The 25,789-nt window shown below is 40.5% G+C and overlaps 1 protein-coding gene across 1 annotated transcript in view; it reads left to right on the top strand.

The window, feature by feature from the left end:
- Nucleotides 1-25,789, top strand: part of Wwc3 (WWC family member 3) — a 102,175-nt gene that overhangs the window by 14,679 nt on the left and 61,707 nt on the right. The window contains exon 2 of the mRNA XM_051142212.1: nucleotides 25,276-25,385. Within this exon, the coding sequence (XP_050998169.1) occupies nucleotides 25,276-25,385 (110 nt within the window). The remainder of the gene's footprint in view (nucleotides 1-25,275; nucleotides 25,386-25,789) is intronic.

Consider the following 25,789-nt stretch of genomic DNA (forward strand, 5'->3'; position numbering starts at 1 on the left):
GACTAGATAGGAGATGGTGATTTTCCTTAGAGTCAGGCAGTGATGGCTGAGGGTAAGGAAGAAGTGGCAGTGTTCTCAGACATAGATATATGTGGTTCTTAGGCCCTGGATGCTGTGCTTTGGCCAGGTGTATAATTCATCCTTCTTGGGACTCTCTCTTGGATTACTTGTTAGCTTGGGCAATATCAGGTCTCACCAAAATGGACATTTGGTCATGATGACTACATCAGCACAGAAGAGCTGGCTTTATTTCTGTATTATTCTCAGCTCTGCTTCTGGGGCTACAGTGAGTTTTTTTGTGACAGAAAATGCAGTGTGTACATCATGTTCTTACTGTGTTACTATATGTGTAGCACTGTATTTAAAGATAGAATCTGTAAAAGAGATCCAAACTCTATGAATATCCATGTGTTGTAAGTAATGGTGCTTATAAAGTTATGTTATTATTATTTAAAAGTAGTGATTGCTTGCTAATGGGTAGTCATTAAGAATCTGAAATAATGGGGCTTGTACTGGTTGACTACCTCCACATAATCTGTTACATTGTTTCCTGCTACATGGACACTGACTTTTTTCAGAAGCACTATGGTCTTGTTTTACTTGCTATACATTTGCTTATTCAAAAGGCATTTGAGATAAATCATTCTGTGATTGACCTGATCTAGGTTAACCTAAGATTGTCATCTTGTTAATCTCAGTATTAAAAGCCTAGACACCAGAAACCAACCTTCCCTCCTCCTCAGCCCATATCATAAACCTCCAAAATGTCACCATGTACATGGCATATTGACAAAAATGTCAAGGATTACCAAGAATAGCTTCTTGCATTCATATGCAGTTACAAGAGAAGGACAGAGTAGCTTTCGAATTTCAAGTGCCACTGCAGTGGCCTTAAGCAACAATTCCTGTTTGAACAACTTCCAAAGCTCAGCTCTACCTTGGGGTTTTAGAATTACATCATACCTTGAAATTTAAAATATGAACACATGTTCTTACGTACCCAGAGTTACTAATAGAATTATTTTTGTTGTTCCTTTTATTATCGAGTTCCCCTTTAAAATATAGATGGCTATAATGTTTATATAAGTTGGTAACTGATTTTTCCTGATTCATTGTCAGTGTCTCAGCTCTTAAGCTTGTGCCAGCTCAGTCAATATCTAATGGAATACAAAGTCTGCATTTCCGTCAGATGTGCTCATTTTTTTTGTCACTTAGATATACATAGTACTTCCTTTTCATCTGTTTAGGAATGGTTGCTGCTCACTCTCTCACTGTTTGTAGGGGACCTCAGCCCTTTTGTACACTAGTAACAATAGTATCATTTTATTTCAGGGACCAACATCTGGTTCTGTATCATTTTAGAGTTCTGAAACCATATAGATTAGCCCAACCATGTGGTAAGAGGCTGGTTTTTTTTTCCCACCTTCATGTCCCATGAGAGAAGTTTGGGGGAAAATCCTTAGCAAGCCTGTATCTTAGATCTTCGGGTCTTCTGTCAGTGATCTTCACTGATCACTTAATAAAAAAAAAAAAAAAAAGGAATGTACCTCTGTACTTTTTATCTCTTTTTTTGCAGCAGCCTCTTTTTAGATCTTACTGGTGTTGGGTTGCTTGTCCCTTCCACCCCGAGTTAATGAAGGGGCCTCAGCATAATCCAAACTACTAAAATAAATGGAAATCAGGAAAATTTCCATGAAGCAAGCCTATGACATAATGGCACCTCAAGCATTTGAATTACTGAAATTGGTTTTGTTCAAGCATTATTTGCAAAGATGGGAGGTATAAGTGTGTGTGTGTGTGTGTGTGTGTGTGTGTGTGTTTTCACTCCAAAAGGGCAGATCCCCATTAAAGTTAAATTCTTCTATTAATTAATGCATTTTTTAAAATGAAAATAATGTCCCTAAGTTATGTATTTCTCTTATACCACTTGCTTTTAAAATATAGATGAAATAGAAGAGAAGTATAACATTTGATTTTCTGACATGGCTGGCATCATCTGCAAAGTTCATGCTTGAAAAGTCTGTAGTCTTCTTCACAGTTGAGTGGAGAGTGGGGTCTGACTTTCACACGAACTCTGGTGCCTCATATTTGACCACATCCCCTGGATGGGGAGGCCTAGTGGCACTCAGAGGAAGGATAAGAGGCTACCAAGAAGAGACTTGATACCCTATGAGCATATACAGGGGGAGGAAGTCCCCCTCAGTCACAGTCATAGGGGAGGGGGTAAGGCAAAAATGGGAGAGAGGGAGGAATGGGAGGATACAAGAGATGGGGTAACAATCGAGATGTAATATGAATAAATTAATAAAATATAAAAAAGATACTAAAAAAAAAGAGAAAAGTCTGTAGTCAAGTTAAATTAAAAATTCTGATGTTTTATTAAGTTTTAAGTTTTGTGTTAGGCCACATTCATAGCTGTCCTCAGCTGCATGTGGTTGTTGGCTGTGGGTTGGATATACCTAGTATTAGACCATGATTCTTTTAGTAATTAGGTCTGAAGTTTACTGAAATGATGAGCCAAAGGGCCCAAATCTTCAGAAGCAAGGAAAAGAACATGCTAGAGAAAGGTGTCACTTGTAGCCCAGTCAATAAAAGGACACATGAATAAATCTAGTTATTCCTCATTGTAACTACTCCAGTGAAATTGTTTAATTAAACAGCGTCACATTCACAGACCTCTGATTTAACACCTGGTTTCTGAAATACCTGCATGAACTATCCTCCATGAAGACAATTACCTTGTCATAGGTTTGAAGCCTGGTTTTATGGTGGGTCTTGTATCACATAATTCGCGTGGGAACCACAAACTCAGTGTCAACCCACCAGCAGTCCTGTGGACCTTCCTATCCAGTGACATCTCTAACCACTGCATTTTGGGGCAGCTCCTTGCTGCATCCATCCATCTTTTTTTTTTCTATTGAGCTGGTCATAAATGCAGCTGATGATGCTTCACCTGCCCATTTAAACCTGGTTAGTTCTGCAAAGAGTCCACTACTCTTTGTCCTTGTTTAGCACTTACAACAATCAAGCTGCTTCTTGCCAAGGGCTCTCTAGTTTATCTGTAATGCACTCTGTTTTTCTGTCAGGTTATGAGTGTCAGGCATCCTCACCTGCTACTTTTAAATAGTAGCTGCAAATACAATTAACCTGGGAGACTTGATAATAATTATATATTTGTGTATGTGCGCGCGCGCGCGCGCGCACACACACACACACACACACACACACACACACACACACACACACACACACACACACCCCTTTCCAGAAGATTCTTATCAGCAGGTCCTAGGACGCCCTGATAGTCATTGGCCTTCCTCCCACACATAAAAATTATTCAGGCTAAAAATTAAAGTAAAAAATTAATCACTAACATTTTAAACTGTATAATTCAGTAACATCCAGTACATGCACAGTATTGTGCAACTATCACCTTTATCTTGCTCCAAGACATTTTCATCAGCCTCAAAGAAAACCCTGTACCTATTAAGTAGTTACTCTTCATTCCTCCTCACCTCCAGCCCTAGGCAACTACTAATCTACCTCATATATTTGTGAATTGGACTATTCTGCACTTCTTATGTGAATAGAACAGAGTATGCATCCTTTTACTTTACTATTTTTACTTACTATAATGATTTCAAGATTCATCTATACTGTAGCCCATGCCAACACTTCTTTTGCTTTTATAGCTGAGTAATATTCCATTATATGGATTGGTTTATTTTATTTATTCATTCATCTATTGATGGACACTGGAGTTGTTTCCACATTCTGAATACTGCTGTGATGAACATGCATGTAAATGTTTGGACAGGGAAGACTTGACCTTGGATGCTGTAAATGTTGACACTTGTGAAAGAAGAACAAATATGGAGCAGTTATAAATGCCATTCTATTATTTCTTTGGAGCAGAGGTGGGAAATAAAGATCTGTATATGAGTTTGATGTTCTGCTAACCACAAATATATTTATATTCATGTTGAACAGTTAGTTTCCTGCTCTCCGCTTCCTCCACGCTCTGTCAGAGCCCCTCCTACAGGGTGATTGTGGCGAGTGTGTTGGCCAGTGGGGATTTGTTATTTGTTTGCCCTGGTAGAGTCGAATTCCTTGAGGTTAACTCCTGGCACTGAAGATCTCAAATAGCTTTTCTTCAGTGAATATTTAAACAAATGCATAGCGCTTTGCAGTCTTCGTGGAGCTTTTACTAGGGTGGGGTCCTCTAGTGCTCTCATCCTTAGCCAAGGTGACATGCCTAAGGCTTATGAGCATCATTTATCCCAAACTTCCTGCACGCCTCGCCTGGCAAGTGCTCTTGGTACGTGCCATCTGGCTGCCCAGGTTGTTCCCCAGGAAGGCTGTCCCATCTCTGTGCTCAGCTTACAGGGATCATTGCACATCAAGGTGCCCACCTGGGTTGGCTCACAACCAGTTGGCCAGATATAATATGCTACAGTGTGGTGGGACCTGTGGTGAGATTGAAAGGATGGCCCCAGTAAAAATGAGCCACTTTTTTGTCTTTGTGGACTGTTATCCATGTGTACCATGTGTATTTTTTTAGGATTCTATTCCATATTTTGAAATCAAATCTTGAGTTTAATAAGCTGACAGCCCACTGTAGCAATGACAGATCTTTCCCAGGGCCAACCCAGAAAGCCAGACATAAAAAACCTATAGGGGGAGGTGGCATGGGCACCTCTGGAGTCATATGACTGTAGCTTCCACCATCTAGCTGAATCTTCTCATAAGCAGAGAGAAAGCAGAATTCAGAAAGAATTCATCTATATAGCCCATTTGCCCTCAGGGATGGAAAAGGGGCGGCCATGATGAATTCTGGATGAGATTTTTAAGCAAATGGTTTCTTTTGTTTTTGTATGCACACCAACAGTTACAGCTGTATTTGCAGGGGGAGGGTCTAGGAATCCTCACCCCTGAAACAAGGGAGATCATATGTCAAGTAATTTCTCTCTAACCATCTCATAAAAGTACTCATATGTTATTAGAGTGTCTTGTTAAAAATCGTTTAAAAGTTACTGAGCTGGAGATGTTGCTCAGTGGGTAGAGTTCTTCTCTACCATGCCAGCACAGCATAAAACTAGGTGTGTGGTAATCCAAATACTAGGGAAATGGAGGCAGGAAAATCAGATGTTCAAGGATATCTTCAATTTGATAGTGTGTTTGGACCAGCCTGGACTACTTGAGGCTCTGTCTCCAAAACAACTACCACCACAACAAAAATCCCATCTATATTTTACATGAATTCTGTTTTGATTATTCTCTGTCCATAGCAAACCACACACGGAGCTAGTATTCCTTGAGTAACTTATTCTTTAAGACAGCTCTTGGAATGCTGGGATTACAGTTGTGTACCATCAAGCCCAGCTAATGAATGATCTTTTTTGGGAGGTGCACAATAGTTTGTTGGATAATATCCTTAGCATTGGACATTTTCTTGCTGTTTTAAATATAATTTTGGTACAGCATTTTAAATACACATACACACACACACACACACACACACACACACACACACATACACACACACTCTTTTTTGAGATAAAGTTTTTTTTTTTAGCCCTGGCTGTCTTGGAACTTGCTCTGTACATCAGGCTGTCCTGGAACTTAAAGAGATTCTCCTGTCTCTGCCTCTGGATTGCTGGGATTAAAGTTGCCCAGCTGCATATATTTAGACTTACATATACTTTAGCTATTTTTATAGGTATGGTATTATAGGCACAAAATTCTCTGTAATAGAGAACACTCTATGCATTGGGGTATATTAGCACCCTTCCTGATCTAAAGTCTCCACTCACAAGATGCCAGGAACAATGCCCAATCTGTTTTTTGGTCTGGTTGATTGGTTGGCTTTGCTTCTTTCCAAGACAGAGCTTTTCTCTGTATTCTGGGTGCCCTGAAAGTCACTCTATAGATCAGGCTGACCTTGAACTCAGAGATTTGCCTGCCTCTGCCTCCTGAGTTCTGTGACTAAAGGCATGTGTCACCACCTCTTTGTCCAATCTGTTCTAATGGTCCCTTGAGAAGAATTGTAGCCCTTGACTCAAGATCACTGTACTAGTGTGATTACTGAACTGAAAGGTATCAATCAATGTGTTTTAAGATTGTAGACCTTGACTTGTTACTCACCACCTGTTTACTCCTTACTTTACCACTCTTTTTTGAGGTCTCTGGCATCTTCCATTGTCTTTGACTTTTATTGCAGAGCGCCTCTGATTTGAGGCTTTCAACAGCAGGTGTTTCTTTTCTTGTCATTTTGGAGGCCAGAAGACCCAGATCATGTTCTGACACAGTTTGTGGTATGGATTCCTTTTCTTTTCTTGCAGACAGTTACCTTCTTACTATGTCCTAAGGAAACAAAGTAATCAAACTTTGATTTTTCTTAATCTTCTTCTCTTGAGACACTATCTCACTATGTAGCCCAGGCTAGCTTTGTAAAAAAAAGATTTATTTATTTATCTATCTATTTATTTATTATGTATACAGTGTTTCACCTGCATGTCAGAGGAGGGCACCAGAATTCAGGATAGATGGTTGTGAGCCACCATGTGGTTGCTGGGAATTGAACTCAGGACCTTTGGAAGAGCAGCCAGTGCTCTTAACCTCCGAGCCATCTTTCCAGTCCCCCAGGCTCACTTTGAACTGGAGATCTTACTGCCACTGCTTGCAGTCTTGTTGTAATGTTTAGGGACATCTGCCCTACAAGATTGGGTCCTCTGCCCTTATAACAATATTTAATTTTTATCACCCTTTCAGAGGCCCAATTTCCTAATATTGTCATTTTCCAGATTAGAGCTTATAACCTGAGTTTTTTGTGGTGATAGTTTAGTTCATAGTATTCTACCTTTGGTCCCCTCAAAAATCATGTCCTTATATTTTTTTTTTTCCATTTTAGCAGCCCCCAAAGTCTGAATTCATTCCACTATCAACTTGAACATCTGATTCCCAAAGTTTCTTCTAAATAGCATCCAAATCAGATTTGGCTGAGATTCATGTGATTCATTCTGAAGCAAAATTCCTTCCCAGCTCTAAACCTGTAGAACCAGACAAGCTATGTGCTTCCTAAATACACTGGTGGAACAGGCATATGGTAGAGAAAGAAGCAGAAAAGGAAGGAGGTGACAGGTCCCAGGCAAGTCTTAAATCTGGCAAAGTCAATTCTATAGAAATCTTAAGGCCGATGTCTGGTCTTTGGCTTGATGCCCCAATTTGCATCACCCTAATGACTATGCAAAGGACCTGACTCTGAAACCCAGAAGAAAACATCCTCATTCCTGGGCCTGTGTGAGGAGGGTCTGACAACTTTGGTGGTCCCTGAATTACCTCCAAGGTAGTTTTTTGCTTTTTTTGAAGATTAGTTTATGTTCAGTTCAAAGGATCTCTATGGTTTCACCATTTATGTTCCAAGAAGTCTGACACCCTTTATCCATTTTTATACTGATTTCTGCATCCTCTGGAGTTCAACCTGTCAATATGTTCACTAATTTCATGCCATGTCTATTTATGAGTGTTGCTGAGATGGCTGATAACTATTGTGGGAAAATATCTGCAGGAAGTGCTTGTCCAGCACATTATTTGGGTGGGGGTGGTTTTTGGTTTTGGCTTCGTTATACAGAGTTTCTCTGTGTAATAGCCCTGGCTGTCTTGGACTCACTCTGTAGACCAGGCTGGCCTTGAACTCACAGAGATCTGCCTGCCTCTGCCTCTGCCTCCCGAGTGCTGGCATTAAAAGCATGCGCCAATATGCCTGGCTTTGTCCAGCACATCTTTGACATTCATTGAAAAATCATTTTTATTTCCACATCCTTTTATTGCTCCTCTTCCGTATTTAGGTCCATCCATCCATTCATCCATTCATTTATTTTCTTTCATTCCTTACACTCCCCTCATCTGTCTGAGCACAGAGCACTTGGGTCCACACTAGGTCCTGGGGGAAAAGACTTCATGATGCACAGACTGTAGTGGGGACATCTGAAGACACTTGCATTTTGGTGAAGTCTTAGAGAAATCTGGTAGACAAATTTAGGATCAAGACTGCTTGGGCAGGTGGTAAGGCAGCCTCTCCTTGAAAAGGGTAATATGGATGTGCACAAGGATAGGATATTTTGAGATCAAGTCAATTTTGGAATTAGAGCTCTGGGCTGGTGCTTTGGCAGATATAGAGAGAAAAGGCCTCCTTCCTTGTATTCTCACTCCGTAATGGAAATGGTGGGTCATCTCTTAAAGTCAGAGAAGCATTGACCTTTGAACTTCTTTGCTTTCTGGATCTCAAGATAACTGTTTAGTTCTTTCATGTTCCGTCTCCCACCATGAGGCAGACCTTAAGCACACAAGGTTTGTGCCAACAAAGGAACTCAGCATGCAGTTCTGATAAGCATTGTTCCAGTGATACAGGTGGCCAGCCAGTTGAGCTCATTAGCAGGTTCAGTTTACCCTTTGATGATAATACTGAACTCTTTTTGGACAAGCCCCAGAACTGTATCCCCTGAGGGAAATAGCTTGAATCCTATGTGCATTGCCAGATTGGTTGGCTGTGGCATGATACCTGCATGCCAGGCTGAGGGTTTGCTAGGCTGCCTGGACTTTCACATATTTCACTGTTGCTTCTAGAGAGGTTCAAATGTGTGGATGTAATGGCCTTTTGGATCCCATACGGTCTACCAGAGTGTTTGGAGTATATGGCAATGTGTACTGTCATGGCTTCACAGTGCTGGGTTGGAAGTAGTTGCTGTAATATAGAGTACTTACTACATTCTTTCAAGTGTAGCGTTTCAGCTTCTTTGAAGTTCTAAAGGGGAATTTGCTATCAGGCTGCCTCATAGAGCTGATCTGGCCTCCAGATGTTTTGAGTCAAATGTTGTTGCCCATTGTCCTGCTCTGAGGAGTTAGAAGAGAATACCCTTCCCCCCAACAAAATACAATTTGTATGACTTGATTTTGAACAGAATGACAGTGCCTTTTATTGGAGGAGGGGGAGATGGAGTCCTTTATCCTAGAGGAAGTCTAAATCTAACCCAGGAACACCTAGGCTACTTCATTAAGTCATTGTTTTTGTACACCTGTATGTTGGACCGCTGCTGGAGGTTCTGTGAAACAAGTACCTGTTAAATATGTGCCACACAACACACATGGTATAAGATTTACTGTAGAAGCATGGGGCGAGAAGGAAAGGAGGGTGCCCCAGGGTGTGTGTGTGTGTGTGTGTGTGTGTGTGTGTGTGTGTGTGAGAGAGAGAGAGAGAGAGAGAGAGAGAGAGAGAGAGAGAGAGAAACAGTAAAAGAGAGAGACAAACAGAGAGAACAAGAGCAAGCAAGAGAGTAAGAAGGAGGAAGAAGTGGGGGGGGGTGAGGTATGTTTGCTAGCTCATCTAGTGACAGGCAGATAATGACATCATAGGTTGCTAGCCAGACTGGGCGCAGTATGCTAACAGTACCAACAACTGTATTTCTGACCCTTGAGAGACTAGAGCAAGGGAAATCTTATCCTCCATATCTTTCTGGAACACTTGGAAAGAAAGCCACCAGAGTGGGTAGAATGATAAAAAAATGTTCACAGAGGAATCAACTGTGTCTCCTCCCATTAATTTTGCTACAAAATACAGTGAAGATGTTATTCACCCAATCCTGTGTCAGAGACCTAGTGATTGACTTCACAGTGGCATCAAAGACCCTGGATCCACCATAACTATTCTTGGTCCTGATCTACCTCAGGCCTTCTGATTTTTCTGCCCTGCTTGTCATCTGGCTTCCTGCTGCCCACCCCTCCCCTCTCTCTGTTCACTCTGCAGCCCAGGGACTCCTTTGCAAAGCCAATCTGCTGAGGACACATCCTGGTTCCCCATACCAGGTGGCCTCATGCCACCTGCAGAGCTCAGCTTGTAATCTTTATCAGGACATCCCAGGCTTTCTTCAGCAGCTTCCCTTTTAGGGAAGGCCCCCAGTCTACAATGGGACTGGGTTGTCAGGGCTCAAGAGTCCTCTCCTCATCCTCTGCACTTTGGAAGTGGTGACTTAGTACCTAGGTTAAAACTAGCCCTTCCACCTAGAGCTGGGCTTGTTTACCCCCTTAGCTGAGCTTCGAGAATAGGCATCGTGAAACTAGAGTTCCAAGACTAGCTGCATTGTGAGTATCCCAAGTTGGCACATTTTTCCTAGGAAGATTAATGCTTGTCTCTAATTCTCAAAGAGATCCAGTTCCCAAAAAGAACCACCATCTCTGAGAGCTTATTATGTTCTACATCCATTCTTGACATGCAGTTCTTACATCATAAAAATTTCACATTCCCCACCCTGTGCCTTTAAAGTTCATAGATGCAGTTGGTGATATAGGCAAAGATACATTTATAAACTGACATTCTCATGTCTAAACAAAATAAGCTAAGTGACTGCTGGCAATGTACGTTTGCAGGGGAAGGTGATGGGTGCAGAAAAGGGTGAGTGATAATATCCTGTAACTTTTTCTCCTAGAAGTCTAATGTAGGCTCCAACACAAATAGAAGAACTCCGTCTTTATAGTATTTGAAAATTTTACAATGAGATCCTAGTACCCAAGAGACTGTGACACTGCTGCCTTGGGATGTCAGGGGATAGCCAAGAACCATCCTGGGTCGCCTCCCCTGTGATGCCATTTCTAAAGAATGTTATTGTTCAGCCTCTTCCCTATCCTTTAGCCACTGTGGTTTTCCTTTCCCATTTCAGCTGAATTCACTTCTTCCGTTGATTGTTACTATTTGTTTCTTTTTTCCCTAAATCCTTCCTTAAAACCTTCCCTTTTAATTTTCAAACACTTCTTCCTGTCTCTTGTCTTCAGGAGTAAATTAAGGGACAAATTATTGTAATATTGTATTATATTTTTAAGAGAGCAGGTCAAAACTCATTGTAGCATTTTGGCAGTATGAAAAATAAAAGAAGCTGGCTAGTAACTTGCCTCATGCGTTCACCAAAGCAATCATCATTAGAAATCCTCTCATATATTATGTAAGAGACTTCTCAAGAGAATAAGGATGATAAAATAGCCATTGAAAAGCAGAGTGTAGGGCTTGCAGCATATACTATGCATGGTACAACCTTTATGGAATGTGATATGCTCCAATATTATAGGGACTTATTTATTTGTCTATGTGTATGCACACATGTGAGTGGAGGCATCCCTAGAGGCTAGAAGATGACATTAGATCTCCTGTCCATGGAGTGATAACAGGTGAGAACCACCCTACTTGGGTTTTGGGTTGGGTACCAATCTTGGGTCTTCTCCAAGACCAGTATGTCCTCTTAACCACTGATCCATCTCTCCATGGGGACCTACTAACTGGAATTCATTGTTCCTTTGTGGGTTGTGACTTGGGGGTGAGAACCCCAATAGAGTTAAGGTGCTGAATGAACGCAAATGAACACACTGGACTGGATGTCGAAGACTGAGATAATGATTACAGATGTTTTGGAGACATTCTGAGACTTTATTGATTGGACAATTTACAGATCAAAATAGCCAGAGCATGTAACAGGTTAAAGCAAAAGAAATGGCCATGGATCTAGCTTCCTCTGATGCTTCTCTTTCTTCTTCAAGTGTTTCGTGAGAGTTGGAATCCTAAATTGTTTCTGACCACTGCAAATTAAATACTCAATAGGAATCTCAATATTTGTATGTGTATTGTAAAAATACAGCTTTTAGTGAGGGTGTAGATTCCATAAGATTCACTTTTTTTGCACTTAGTTTGCTGTTTTATTTGACTTGGACAGCTGTGCCCATTATCACAACTGCATTTGAGAAGGAACACACACGCTTCCCACCATCTCCCTGTTGCTTTTCTTGTCTCTAGTTCCTCTTTTTTGTGGTTTTTGTTTTTTGAGACAGGATTTCTCTGTGTAGCCCTGGCTGTTCTGGACTCACTTTATAGACCAGGCTGGCCTGGAACTCACAGAGATCCACCTGCCTCTGCCTCCCGAGTGCTGGGATTACAGGTGTGCACCACCACCACCCAGCACCTCTAGTTCCTCTTAGGAAAAGGTGTGTTTCAGAAGCCTGACTTTTCTGGGTGTCATAATTTCTCCACCTTTCCTGATGAAGTGTAATACCTGGGGATCTGTCTGTGGGGCAACGTCCTTTCTCTGAGGTCCAGGAAGAGGACTCACATGTATCCTCTAGAGGATACCATGGGCTTCTCTGCACATGTATACTTGAGAGGAGCTTCAGGATGAAAGTGAAGAGCTAACTTGGGGACTTAACTTGTGTAAGCCCTCCAGTCTACCTTAGCTCCTCTTCTTTAGCTCTCTGTATCAGAATACCTTTCCTAACTTGAGAAGCCCAAGTTGCGGGATAGTCATGGTAAAATCAGATCCTGAGCACCTGTTGTACCCAGTCCCCAAAGAAGAAGCCGTACCTCTTTCTTGCTGCAGTACTGTTGTACCCAGTTCCCAAAGAAGAAGCCATACCTCTTTCATGCTGTAGTACTTTCTCCTTCTGGACCAGTGTCTCAAGACTCAAATTGGTATACATGCTCATGAGTATATGCCCTTGAGACCAGCACTCACTAAACACACCCCCAAACCTGATGTAGATGACACCTATTTGAGTGTCAGGGTGCATTCATCGTTGATCAAGTCAAGATTGACTCATCCTATATATGCAATAGAGCACCTGCTAGGCATGCCCTAGAGTTCCAGTGGGGTTGACTCAGAGTTGGAGGAGATGCCAGCCTAGCCCTCGAGGCACCGATACTAGGGGAGATCTGACATGTAAATAGGCACATCACAGAATATAGCAAATACTAGGGCTAGCCAAAGAAAAGCACTTTCCTCAAGTGATGACTATAGACAGGAGGAATATGGACTACAACTTGGAAGAAGCATAGACGTATGAGCATGAGGTGGTTGAGTGAGAACTGTGCAAACAAGAAGAACAATTCAAATTTGGGCACAGGGTTACTAGGGAAGCAGATGGACAAGGGATCAAAAGGGAGCCATGAGTTCCCTGCTTGTTATTTTATGATTTCTGAAACCTAGTTCATTTATAAATCCATCAAGGGGCTTGCTGAGGACAGCTTCTCTGGTTAGACAGGTTTTTTTAGGGCTCCAGCACCAGCCAGATGGTTTTCTACTGCCATCAGTGATAGAAAAAAAATAATTGTGGAAGTGAGGTGTCACCCTAGAGCTGAGGTCTCCAGAATGGTATTCATAAACCATCAAGCCCTGAACAGTTGCTTTTGGTGAGATCAAGGAGGGAAGAGCTCAATGTGTAAAGCACATGCTTGCTTTTAAAGAGTTCATACCAAAAATGTAAAGCATCCTAGTTTTACTTTTTATGGTTAGTGCATTTTAAAATGATGGTTATTTTCATTTATAAAGAATAAAATGTTTCAGTGTACTGGTTTAAGTAAAATATGCCTTTACAATTAGTTGTACCTACTTTTTAAAAAAATCAAGTGTGTGGCTTTCACTGTGTTACAGTACTGCCCTAGGGAAATCATTTTTACCAACTAGACTGAATTCTGCTTTTATTTCCCCTCAGTTTTTATATCATTGTAGCTTATACATGGAGGGGAACAAAACCATTTTATGTCATCTGCAGAGTGTTAGCTTGATGGGCTTGCTGAGAAATTCTTTTTCTTGCTCTTGCTGGGTGACTGTGATTGGATTGGTCAGGCCTCCTCTGGGTGTGGTTTCCTTTGGGTGGTACACTCGCAGGTTGGTCTGAGGTCAGCTTGCTTTTAAACTATGTTCCACTGATACAATATTATGCTGCTAAATCAGAGTAATAATGACATTCTTCTAGTTTTTACAGGAAAAAATAACACAGAAGAAAAACAAACCTTTATGGAATATGAAGTAAGTTCCACAAGCCTTGATCTGGCTTCTGCCTTTCTGTTCCATCACCACTCCCCCACCCCTGCTAGGAAAAAAGGAAAGAAACTGAGGTAGAAGGAGATCAAGTCATTTGCCCAGGCTCAACAACTTTACCATATAGCTACTTCTATAAAGTTTTAAAGAATTATGCTTGTGATTCAATAAAATATATATTGAGGGACCTTACATCCAGCCACACATCAGTTGATGGCATGTCTCAGATCTTCTCCCTTCCATCATACCAGTGCCTGAACATGTTTGAGAACTGGCTAGTAAGGTGGCTGTGAGAGCTGAGCCTGCGAAATTTGGACCTTTTCCTAAATGTCTCTACTGATTTGTCTTAGGACAGTTTATTCTTTGCTGGATGATAGACCATCTTGCCAAGATCTTTCCTCTTGATTGTTTTCTCTTGCTACTTCCTTTCTTGTGGACAGGCCTACATTCAGGTAGCCATATAATATATTTCAGGTTGCCTTATTCAGTAGAAAATCAGAACAAAAGGGTACAAGAAGTCTTTACTGATACTTCACCTGGCTCTGGTAGCCTTTCTTTCTACCATGGAACACATCAGCCTAAAAACAGAGATGTCCAGGGAAGAACTGGTCCTGGCCTCTGGAGTCTCATATTTCTTATTATCTGGGTCTGTTGATCTTAATTGCTGATTTTTTTTTTCTGTCGTCAGATAGGCTGTGTTCTGTCCACCTACCTTCCCCGATGGTGGATTTCTGAAATCAGCTGCAGTAATTGATCAAACACTTTATTGTTTTGCTGGGGGATCCATCATAGAAACATGAGTCCCAAGGAACAACATCTCTTCATTCAAGAAATTCATGCCTCTTCCTCTTCCTCTCTCTCTCCCCTCTCTGTCTCTGTCTGTCTGTCTGTCTGTCTGTCTGTCTGTCTGTGTCTGTCTGTCTCTCTCTGTCTCTGTCTCTGTCTCTCTTTCTGGCGTACCCCTCCCCTTTTCCTTCTCTCCCCCTGGTCATTTAATAAGCCTCATATAATCTAAAAATAAAAAAGAAATTCATGGACTAATAGAGAAAGTAATGCCTACATTGATGAGTAAGAAACATTGGCCACAATAGGAATATAGACACTGATCTTTCTTAGTATTTCCTTATAAGACTCCAGGGTGTGTGTGTGTGTGTGTGTGTGTGTGTGTGTGTGTGTAAGATTGGGGAGCAGGAGAACAGTCTTCACCACAAAATCTTCACCACAAAATGTCTATACATACCTACACATCTTGTGAATCACTAAAGATACATCAGGAAATTAGAAGAAATAGTCAGACTTTTCACAGATTGAATTCATCTTCCTTTCTTTGTCTGGCTCTTCTTGTGTGTTAGCCAGCTAACGGTCTAGCTAACAACTCCAGAGTTTCTGTTGCTTAATAAAACAGAAATTTCTTGCTCATATTAGTTCAGTATGAATGCTGAAGGGGCTCCTAAGCCTGTGATCCACACAGTCATTCATGAACTTAGGCTTCTTCCATGGTGTAGCTCACCCATCTACCTACTCCTCACATTTCCTTGATTAAATCCAGTCACATAGCCCTACCCAAGCAAGAGAGGCTGGGAAGTGTGGCATTTCCATAGGTTCCAGAAACACATATCATATTTTCTTTTCCATTATTTTGAGTAAGAAGTACTTAAATACTCACAGACTTTAAATATTGGCTCAATTGGTGGAACAGTCCCATTTTATTAGCTGTTGAAAAAAAGCACTTGGCACATGTACTGGGATTTTGTGACATGAATGATACTGCTGCTGGGCTATTAGTAACACTGACCTTCAAACTTAGGCAAGTGGGTTGTGACCAGATTGCTGCACTGGTCAAAGCTGTGAGCTAAAGAACATGACAGTGTGTGGCTTTGCAGGTAGGGGATGCAGAAAAACATACATACTTAATGGGAATTTGTGTTCCTGGGAGGGATATGGTCATTTAGAAGAATCTCAGTAAGTCACCACTACTTGAAGGCTATAGACTAGTGTCACAACTTGTTGCCACCAAGCAGCTATATAAATCTGGTGATGTACATTTGTTTGTCAGGAGCCATTTAGGCTGAGGGGTCTCTTGCAAATGTGCTATTGAATTGCTTGGGGATGCATCCAATTCTCTGTTTTCATTTGCTTTTACAGGGGTATTTCCATTTATGCAAGTTGTGTACAGCTCTTTACCCTAAGTGAAGATCCAGTAGCCATTTGTTCTCCAGATTAGTCCATGGGTTTATCCATGTACCCTGAGAGCTTTGTGACAATGAAAAGATTAGCCAAAAAAAAAAAAAATTAAAAAAAAAAAAAAAAAAAGATTAGCCAGTGTTTACTGTAAGACATTCTTATTCTCAAGAAAACTTTATCTTTTTCTGCAGGGTTCATAATTTTTATTTAGGAATGATCACTTCTAAGGTTCTGTCACTAACTAGGAGCCTCACATTTCTTTAAGGCATTGAATGTCAGTTGCAATAGTTAGACTAAATTCTGAGTAATACTACTCCACACCCTAAATTCTAGAGTTGATTCTTAATAATAAGTACCAGTTCTATTTTTATACATATTCTAAATTAACATCTGAGACTAATACATGCATTTAAATGAGTATTCCAAATGGCTTTTCAGAACTAACATGGCAGGTTTGTGGCATGATAGCTGCTATTTAAAACTTTGACAGACTGGGTGGCAAGATGCCATGACAAAAGGGTATTCGCCACCAGGTCTGATGAACTGAGTTTGATCTACTAGGTCCCACAAGGTTGAAGGGGAGAACTACTGTAAGCTTCCCTCTGACCTTCATGCATTCACTGTGGCACATGCATGCCCACATACATACGTGCACAAACATACAATAAATAATAATAATGTGGCAGACATTCAAATAAACTTTCTAAAGAAGCCTTGAAGTTTCATTTTTGGGAAAGCAATGTCCCCAGGAATCTGCTGCTTGCTGCTGAGTGAGAACCTTGGCTCTGGAGTATAAATGTTATGCCGCCAACAGCTTGGAGAAACAACTATAACAGCACACAGAGTTGAATTCACCACATAAGTGACCACAAACAGACTGTGTCCAAGTTCCGGCGGACTTCGAAATATATTGGGAGCCAGGCATCTTAGAAAAGATGAAGGAAGTCATTATAATTTCTTGAGGATTGGTTTGGCACTGAAATTGAGATTAATGGTGTTCTTTCTGAATAGCATATAAAAAAACAAGCATGCATTGGAAATATAAAGATGACTTTGTTCCAGGAGACTGGAAAGTGTAATTCTAGGGCAAAGGATTACTCTTTCCTCCTGATAACAGTAATGTGTACAGAATCAGTCCCTTGCTCTCTATTCCCACTTCCTGCTACTGGCCTCTACTTTTCTATAATTTGATATGGTTAAGTCCCTTGAGCCAAGCCTGATTGGGAAGGAGAGTGTAGGTAGGTTTCTAGGCTCATCCCCTCAGGGCCTTGCTGCCTTGTAGTAGTTAGAGCAATGGCTGTGAAGACATCTGTGTCCTAATACTTGTAACCTGTGAATATGTTGCTTCACATGACCAAAGGTACTTTGCAAATGTGACTTAGGAACATTTTGATGGGAAGATTATCATGGTGGGCCCCATGTCATGACAAAGGTTTTTCTAAATCAAAAAGAAAAGCAGAAAAGACAGCAAGAGAGCTGGCCTTCCCAGGAATATTTCTTTGAAAATATGAGGAATATAGGGCTACAAGCCACAGCTCTAGGAGCAAGAAAAGCCAAGGCAACAGCCCTTTGCTCCCCACCCGGTGTGTCCAATCTGTAGTTTTGTGGACTACATGTGGCTGAAGTCTATGAAGTCTAGCTATGAATGCAACCCAGTGGGGGGGGAGACTTGTGACATAATGAGATGTTTATGTCTTATTTATTCTGTTTTGTAGTTTGATTGCATTGTTTATGAGCTTGAACTTGGTAGATGGCAATTGAAGTATCAAAAGACTGGACACACTCTCAAGACTTCGAAACATGAAGCAGGCCTGTGAAACTGTTAGGTGTCTTCAGACCTCTGAGAGTGATCAGAGAATAATGAGCCAAACAGCTGGGGCTGAGCCCTTCTGAACTGTGGGAGAAGAAATGCAACTGAAACCACCACTTTGGTTGTAGCTAAAAGCAAGCAACCCAGTCTGAAGGGCTGGTGCAGTGAGATGGCCGGAAGGGGACTAAGTGCCTGCTGGTCTCCACACTGCCGCCAAAGAGGCCACAGTCAGCCAACATGACCCCATGAGGTTCATATGGTTATCCTCAGTGTAAATATTAAGAAACATGGGCTGGGGATATAGCTGAGTAGCAGTGTACTTGCCTTTGCCTGGCAGGTTTTAGGCTGTAGGTTCACTCACTCATACTGGGGAGGAGGGGAGGGGCTAGGAAATTGAGGCTCAGGGCAAAATGGAGTGAGTGACTCACTCAAGGTTTAATTCATGACAGTACACAGCCTTTTTTAAGCTGGCACTTAGACAGCCTAGCAGGATGTGGCAGACAAAGCAAAAAGAAACCAGAATCTGGGCTTCCACCACTCTCTCCATTCATACTGCCTTGCTCTTTAAGAATGGACTGCAGCAGAGCATAGTCTCACTTTGCAGAGGCCAAGAAATATGATTTGCTCAGGGGAGAATCTGCAATGGCAAGAACTCTGGATGGTGGCTCGGGGTTAAGGAAGTGTCTCCTCTGTTTTCAGTTTCTCCTACATACTTTTCCCTTTCCCACATTCTGAAATTGCTGTCCAGCTCATGCCACTGTTGGGCCTTCTTGCCTGTTCACTCAGGGTAAAGCATGCTCAGGCCAGATGGACTTATTCTGAGTTCCGGAGTACATGTATTAAAAATATCTCCAGAGAATGGTGAAAGACCTTTTTTTTTTTTTTTTGGATGGCAGGAGCCTAAGGTAGTGGCTAAGCTCTTTGGCACTATGTAGCAAGTGTTTAATATAAATGCATGTCCATTATTAACCATAAACAACAGATCACGTGGGCATGCTTGAACTGTGGAAGCCTGATGAATAATTGTGGTGTGCTGCACAGAATGAAAGATTCCAGATCCCAGAAAGTAACCTGAAGAGAGCTAAAAGACATAAATAGCCAACTAAAAAAAAATCAGCATCTGAAATTGTATGTATTAAGATAGCATTTGTATGAAGAGGTAGGAAAATAGGGGAGGGGAACAAACTAACATGTGACTCTGGGGCTTCTGGATCATAACTGTTTGTTTCCTGGTCTTTAGAATTTACCATCTGGTTTTGTGTACTTAATTTAAGATATAGGGTAGAAAAACTTCCCAAACCCCAATATTCCTCTATCATATAAATAAATACTGTTTTATTTATTCATCAATTGTGTTCTGCTAATTATTTCCATCTTTGTGTTATTTTGTTTTGAACATTGGAGTATAAGATTTGTGTGTGTGTGTGCAGATATATATTTTCATTTTCTATGTATATCTACATAGAAGAGGGATACATTGTCAAATAGTATTAAGTATATTTTTAACTCTTTAGTAAATTGCTGAATTGTTTTCTAAAGTGAATGATTCTCATGGATATTTATAGAATTGAAAATCTGGACTTAATATAGGTATTACTAGTTGGACAGAGCTTGGGTAAATTACATTAATCTCTTGACTGAATGGTTTGTACAAATACAAGCTACTTATTTAGCAAACATTGTTGAACATGTTTCATTTTTTTCCTCTATTCAACCTGTCTCCATTGTCTTTACCCACTCATGTGAGTGAATACCATGGGGACCAGGTAGGCAGATCAGAGAACTGCCTAAAAGAGTTGGTTTTCTTCCTGTGCCAAGTGGGTTCCGTGGGTTAAATTCAGGTCAATATTCTTGGCAAGGGCCTTTACCTGCTGAGCCATCTATCTAACCCTGAACACCTGTTTTGTACCTCGTCCTGGATCAAAGGCATTGTAGATGAAATATTTGTCATCAAGGAGCTTGAGCTATTCACTTATATCAAGTGATGTTTACAAATAATTTATGATAATAGAGACAGAATTCTTATCCAATAGTGCTAGGCTAGCATGTATAATTTTGGGAGAGACTTAAGAGTTACATGTTACAAAATGAAGTAAAAAGCAGTAAGGTAGAAATTTGTATGTACAATGCAATCATGACTATGTCAGACATTTAAGTCTATTGTACATTTTTTTTATAATGAAACTAAAGTTTCTCCTCATCTGTGTATGAGAACTGTGGGGTGGAGTAGGTGTATTTTGGGGGCAGGTGAAAATTGAAGAGTCTGGACAGGCTCTCTGTGAGTAAAGATGGGAAGTAGTGTGCTGTCTGCTAGACTTGATCCTTCCTCCTCTCCTTTTCAGACAAACTGACTCCTTTTTGATGTCCTTTGCCTGTCCATGGCCTTACCCAGACATCAGCAAATACCCCACTGGGTAGTTAAATGAGAGGCTTTAAACTTTTTTAGTGGGAAGAAAGCTCTTCAAAGTTAAAGCCCTAACCATGCTTTTATAAGAAGACAAAATTGAATTGCTTATTTATTTGCTCAAAGAGTATTATCTAATCTTTTCCCATAGATTAGAAAGGATTCCAAGACCAGAGCAGAGAAACTGCCCAAACCAGCTAATCTACTAGCCCTGATGATTCCAGAATGTTCTACTTGGGGCCCGCCTGAGCACCTCCCTTGCAAGCAAGCCCACTTATCTCCATTTTAAACATTCGAATCTGTCTGACCTGGGGAGGTGGGTGGGAGTAGTGAAAAGCACAGAGCCAACATGATTTTACTTCTGAGAAAAGGCAGCCAGAAATGTCAGTGTGGAGGACTCCTACTGGGGTTGGGTGAAACACAGCAGAGACACCAACCTTAGAACAAAAATTCTTCTTAGTTTTGCCCTTTTTGTTGTTTAATACTTTTTTATTTTCTGAGACTATAATCACATCATTTCCCCTTCTGTTCCCCTCTCTAGACTCTCCATTTGTCCTACTTCCTTTATTCTTCTTTCAAATTCATGGCCTCTTAATATTTTGCTGTTATTGTTATTGCCATTGCTGGTGGTGGTGGTAATGATGTGGGTGCGTGTACACACGCTTTCTTTTCATTTTGCTGGTGTGAGATTATTTCTTGTGTTTATTGGTGCAGTTAATATCCTCAGGTTGGAGTTTTCTTCCTAGTATCATGTGTGTGTGTGTGTGTGTGTGTGTGTGTGTGTGTGTGTATTCATTCCTAAAAATAAATATACAACCTTTCAGTCCATATGTATATGTTTTCAGGGGTGACCATTTGATATTATATAACCACTTGGTGTGCTCTTAGTTCATTTTTTCAGACACAGTCTTACTGTGTAGCTCAGCCTGGACTCAGACTCAACGATCTTTCTGCCTCAGTCTCCCCAGTGCTGGGATTATAGGCATGTGCCACCATGCCTTACTTCATATTCCTCCCCTTCATTGGTGCATTCACAATCAAATCAATGACTTTTGTCAGATAGCAGGTTTCATAGAAAAAATATGTAGAAAATGGGTCAGGGTTGTTTAAAAAAAGAATAAAATGTGTATTTCTATACATCATTACTTTACATATTTTTAATTGTGTACTCAGCATTGGGACTAGGAAAAGTAAATATAATGAAAATCAGTAACATTTTCAAAATAGAAAATGTTCCCCTTAGTGATAATGTAATCATAGTATTAGAAATCCTGTCCCCTTGCTAATATAAAAGAATAACTTTTGTAGTAAAAATTAAGTATAAATAAACAGAAAAACGAATAAAATTAGGTATAAATACACTCATGATAATAAAGCCAGGCATGGTGGCACACGCCTTTAAGCCCAGTACTCAGAAGACAGAGGCAGGTGGATCTCTGTGAGTTTGAGGCCAGCCTGGTCTATGGAGTAAGTTCTAGGACAGCCAGAGAAACACAGAGAACCCCCCCCCCCCCCACACACACACAGACCAACAAAAAACAACCCAACAAAGTAAAACAAAAACCAAACACAGACCTTTCACAGTGGTCTTCATGAATATGCCTAATTGGGTAGTACTTAACATAGGAAGCTCCTGGAGAGACTAAGATATCTGAGTCTCTTTGAACTTTTATTGAATGTTTTCAGATTTGGTAGTTTGAATTTTGTCATTTGTAGTTTCTATGTCTCCTTTCCCTTGTTAATGAGCCACCCTGTTTTTTCTGTTTCTGCTTCTATTTGGTATGTAAGGAAGTATGGGAAAGGTGAAAGACTTTTGGGCCTTGGGGGAGGTTGGAAGGAAGGATCTCCCATCTAGAAGTGAAAAGGATGTAAACAAGTCAACTTCTGCCTTATCTTTTTCACATTGTCTTTGACATATTTCTTTTTGTTTAGTACCATTAAATCTGTCCTTTTCTTTTTGGATTTGGCTGAGTCCGGATGTTATTTAAAGGTTTAGCCTTTCCACATACTGAGCAATTTCCACTTTTCTTTTAACTGCATAAAGTTCATACAAGCCATCTGCTAGCATTGGCAGTTTTGTTTTTTCCATCGTTTTTTAAATAAAATAATACAGTCACAACACATTTTTAAATGAAATGTAAACCAAATTCTGTGAGCTCTCATAGCTCCTCTTCACTGCATTTGTGCTGAGAAGACTTCTGTGCTTCTTTCTCTCCACAGTGACTTGAAAGCCATGTAGTGAGATGGGTAGCGTTGCACTTATGGTGCCAGGCACACCTTAAGATGCCTGAAGTCTCCAAACAGTGCTTTTCCCATGAGAAGGCATGCATCCTGGGTTCATTGGGAAATACAAGAAGGAGTCTGAATGTGAAGGGTGGCATTAGGGTTTGGAATAATTTAGATGAAAAGGACTGATTTTTCTAGAATTGGAGACAAGGATATTCTTGTAGGGACGCTATGGCCCAGACTCTCAGTGAGGCTAGGAAGGACTGTTTCAGGAGGAAAGCAAATGCACCTTGGGCTGCCTGCTTATTTCAAATGCCACCTTCCTTTATAAGATCTCTGCTGGGCTCCTGAGTGAGATGACTAAGCAGTTACCCTTATGCCTGTGGAAGATTTACAGAAATCCAGTAAATATAGCTAAGAGTCCTGTTTCATGCCCACTGGGCCCAATGACTCAAAAAATGGAAGTTGCTTCCAAGGTAAGCAGGGGTTTCGATGTTGGACAAATCCTTCCTAATGATTTGTGGTGTGTGTGTGTGTGTGTGTGTGTGTGTGTGTGTGTGTGTGTGTGTGTGTGTGTGTGTGTGTCCTTTTCAGGTCATGAGAGGCGGGTAGCTTTTGCCATAGGCCTAAGAAAGTCTGAGGGCAAGATGCTAAATTGAAGTGGGCATGGATTTTTCAGGGGCGAGTGGGGGGAATCAGGGAGACAGAGTCTACCAGGAGCAGAAGTTGTGTGTATATAGGGATTGAAGTAAAAAGAGCCTGATGCATGGTATGAACTTGTTTGGGAGAGGCCTATAACCAGCCCAGGGTCCTGGAAGACACAATGCTGTTTACTTTTATTTGCATATGTATATTATTGGGGCTGGAACTCAGGGTCTTACACATGTTAGGATTTCATCACTTTTCTGTGGTTGTAGAGGCCTTGCTGTCAGTATTAACTGAACCCCGAGATGTGTAACTCCTCCTTGGCTTGCATGGAAGCACCAGTTCTGTGTATGAGTATAACAATTCATGTTTGACATAGAAAGGAAGTGGAATAAGGAGACATGCCAAAATGAAATTCATCAAAATGACAGAAATACCACTCAGTTTCCTCCTGGAGCAAACAGTATGGAATTGTTATTAGAACAACTTGACTTTCTTTTTTAAAAATGGAAAGGTAGCATGTTATAATTTTTCAAAGTTCTGAAGTCTAAAGTAAGTGGATTAGGCTCAGCCGTGGTATAAATATATGCATATGTTAATTAAATCACATCATATATGTAAATAAACTTCAGATATACTTTTTTGGGTTGCCTAGTTCTCTAGACTTGTATATGAATGTTTACTATGCTGGGATGGCAATAATATACTCAGGACTCAATTTTCATTAAAGCAGAATTATTTTTGGTATGATCTATTCCCATCATGCACAGTATCCTGCCACTGCTGGCTTAACATGGAAAGCATGTCATCACATGATTCCCCCTGGAAGTAAATCCTGTTTTCAGATGTGTGTTGTGGGATGGAGCAGGGAAATGCACAATATGTTGGTCTCCTCTATGGTTCTTCTCCTCCTGCTCCTTCTTTAATGTACCATTTTGGGAAGGCTGTCTACAACTTAACTTTTGCTTTTGTAATAACCACAGATTCTTGAAAACATATATTTAAAGTAAAGATTAAATGTGGATCAGAGTCAGTATTGTTCTGATAATGTTTATCAATTTTCCAACCATCCCAAGAGATTAGCTTTGTGGTCCAACCAGTTTTGGGGAAATCTCATGGGGACTGGCTATGGTTTTGATGTCTTCAGTTTTCTACAGCCAGGGACTTGAACAGAAGAAGTGGGAGGACTGAGCTTGTGAAATTTAGATTGTCAGATTCCCATGCATGCCAGTCAGTGTGCATTTATAGAGACAACCAAAGAGATAGCTGCCCAGACTCAGACAATTATAGGTGTGTCCTGTTTTATACAACAGCTGCTGCACTCAAACCGGCTTGTCAATCAACATGATCATGAGAGTGGGGGAGGGAAGAGGTGACGATTAAAGAAATCATAGTACACCCTTTACTTTCTCTCTATCCTGGTAATACTGGAGTCCCTTAATAAGATCTCTCTCAAGAAGAGATATTTTTAGGCATTGTGCTTTGGCTATTTTTCCTCTAGAAAAAGGAAAAAAAAAAAAAGACCCTTTGAAATCTTTGATCCCTACTATACAAGGAATGCAGGAAATACTCAGAAGGTGTCTCACTATATTGTTAGGTTTCCAGCTTTTTACTTTAGTGCAGTAGTTGATGTTTGATTTATTAATGGATAGATGACAGTATTGCAACTACCTTGTGCATAGACCTAAGGAAGTGTTCACATGTATTGTGTGGAGCTAGAAGTTGTGAGGACATTTCTCAAGGAGGGATAACAGAGCCTGGTTCTCTCCTATTCTGGAAGAGTTACATTCCATTGCCATGGCCTCATTAATCATACTGTGTGGAAGAAGACGCTTGTCTTACTTGTTTGGTTGGTCATTGTCAATATCTGTTTTCACTGGTGCTTGAAGTGTGCTTTGCGATAGTATGCTGCTCGTAATCGTGTGTGTGTGTGTGTGTGTGTGTGTGTGTGTGTGTGCTTATATGATTATTGATTGTTACTTAAGCAAACCTAGTAAATTAATTTTCAACCAATAGGTTGGGCAAAAGCTATCAATTAGATAATATGAATTATAATTCTATACTAAATAATTTTTTTCTAAACAATAACTTATATCAGCAAAGTTACTCAAATCTAGCCTGTCATTGCAGTTTGTTTTCATAATTTTGTTTTGCAGAATAACAAAGCCACTGACATTTGCTGATTGTGTTGGAGATGAACTTCCTTTAGGATGGGAAACTGTATATGATAAACAGATCGGAATTTATTATATGGACCACATAAATAGTAAGTAGAGTGCCATATTTCCATTGTTATATGTGAGAGTTTTCTTTTCTTTCCTTTGTTCCTTCCTTTGTTCCTTCATTCCTTTCTTGTTTGATTTTTCAAGTTTCACATTGAATCTTAGAAATGCTACACCCTTGTTTCGTAAAGCAAAATGATCATGGTGTCCAGTGAAATATTCAGGTTTTGTCATATGGCACACTAAGTTTTCCTTAGCTGTGTTTTGAATACACAAAGCATGTTTTAGTATTTTCTATAAGAATGCATTCCACAGGCATCTAGGACACAGAAAAAAACTTCTCATGTTGATTGCAAAGTAGAACCTACAAGTTCTTAGAAGCTGGTATGACTATCCTTTCCCCAGAGGCAATATCTGGAGACATGTTCTATAGCCTAGGCCTGGGAGA

The sequence above is a fragment of the Acomys russatus genome, chromosome X (genome assembly GCF_903995435.1).
Source record: "Acomys russatus chromosome X, mAcoRus1.1, whole genome shotgun sequence".
Classification (NCBI taxonomy): Eukaryota; Metazoa; Chordata; class Mammalia; order Rodentia; family Muridae; genus Acomys; species Acomys russatus.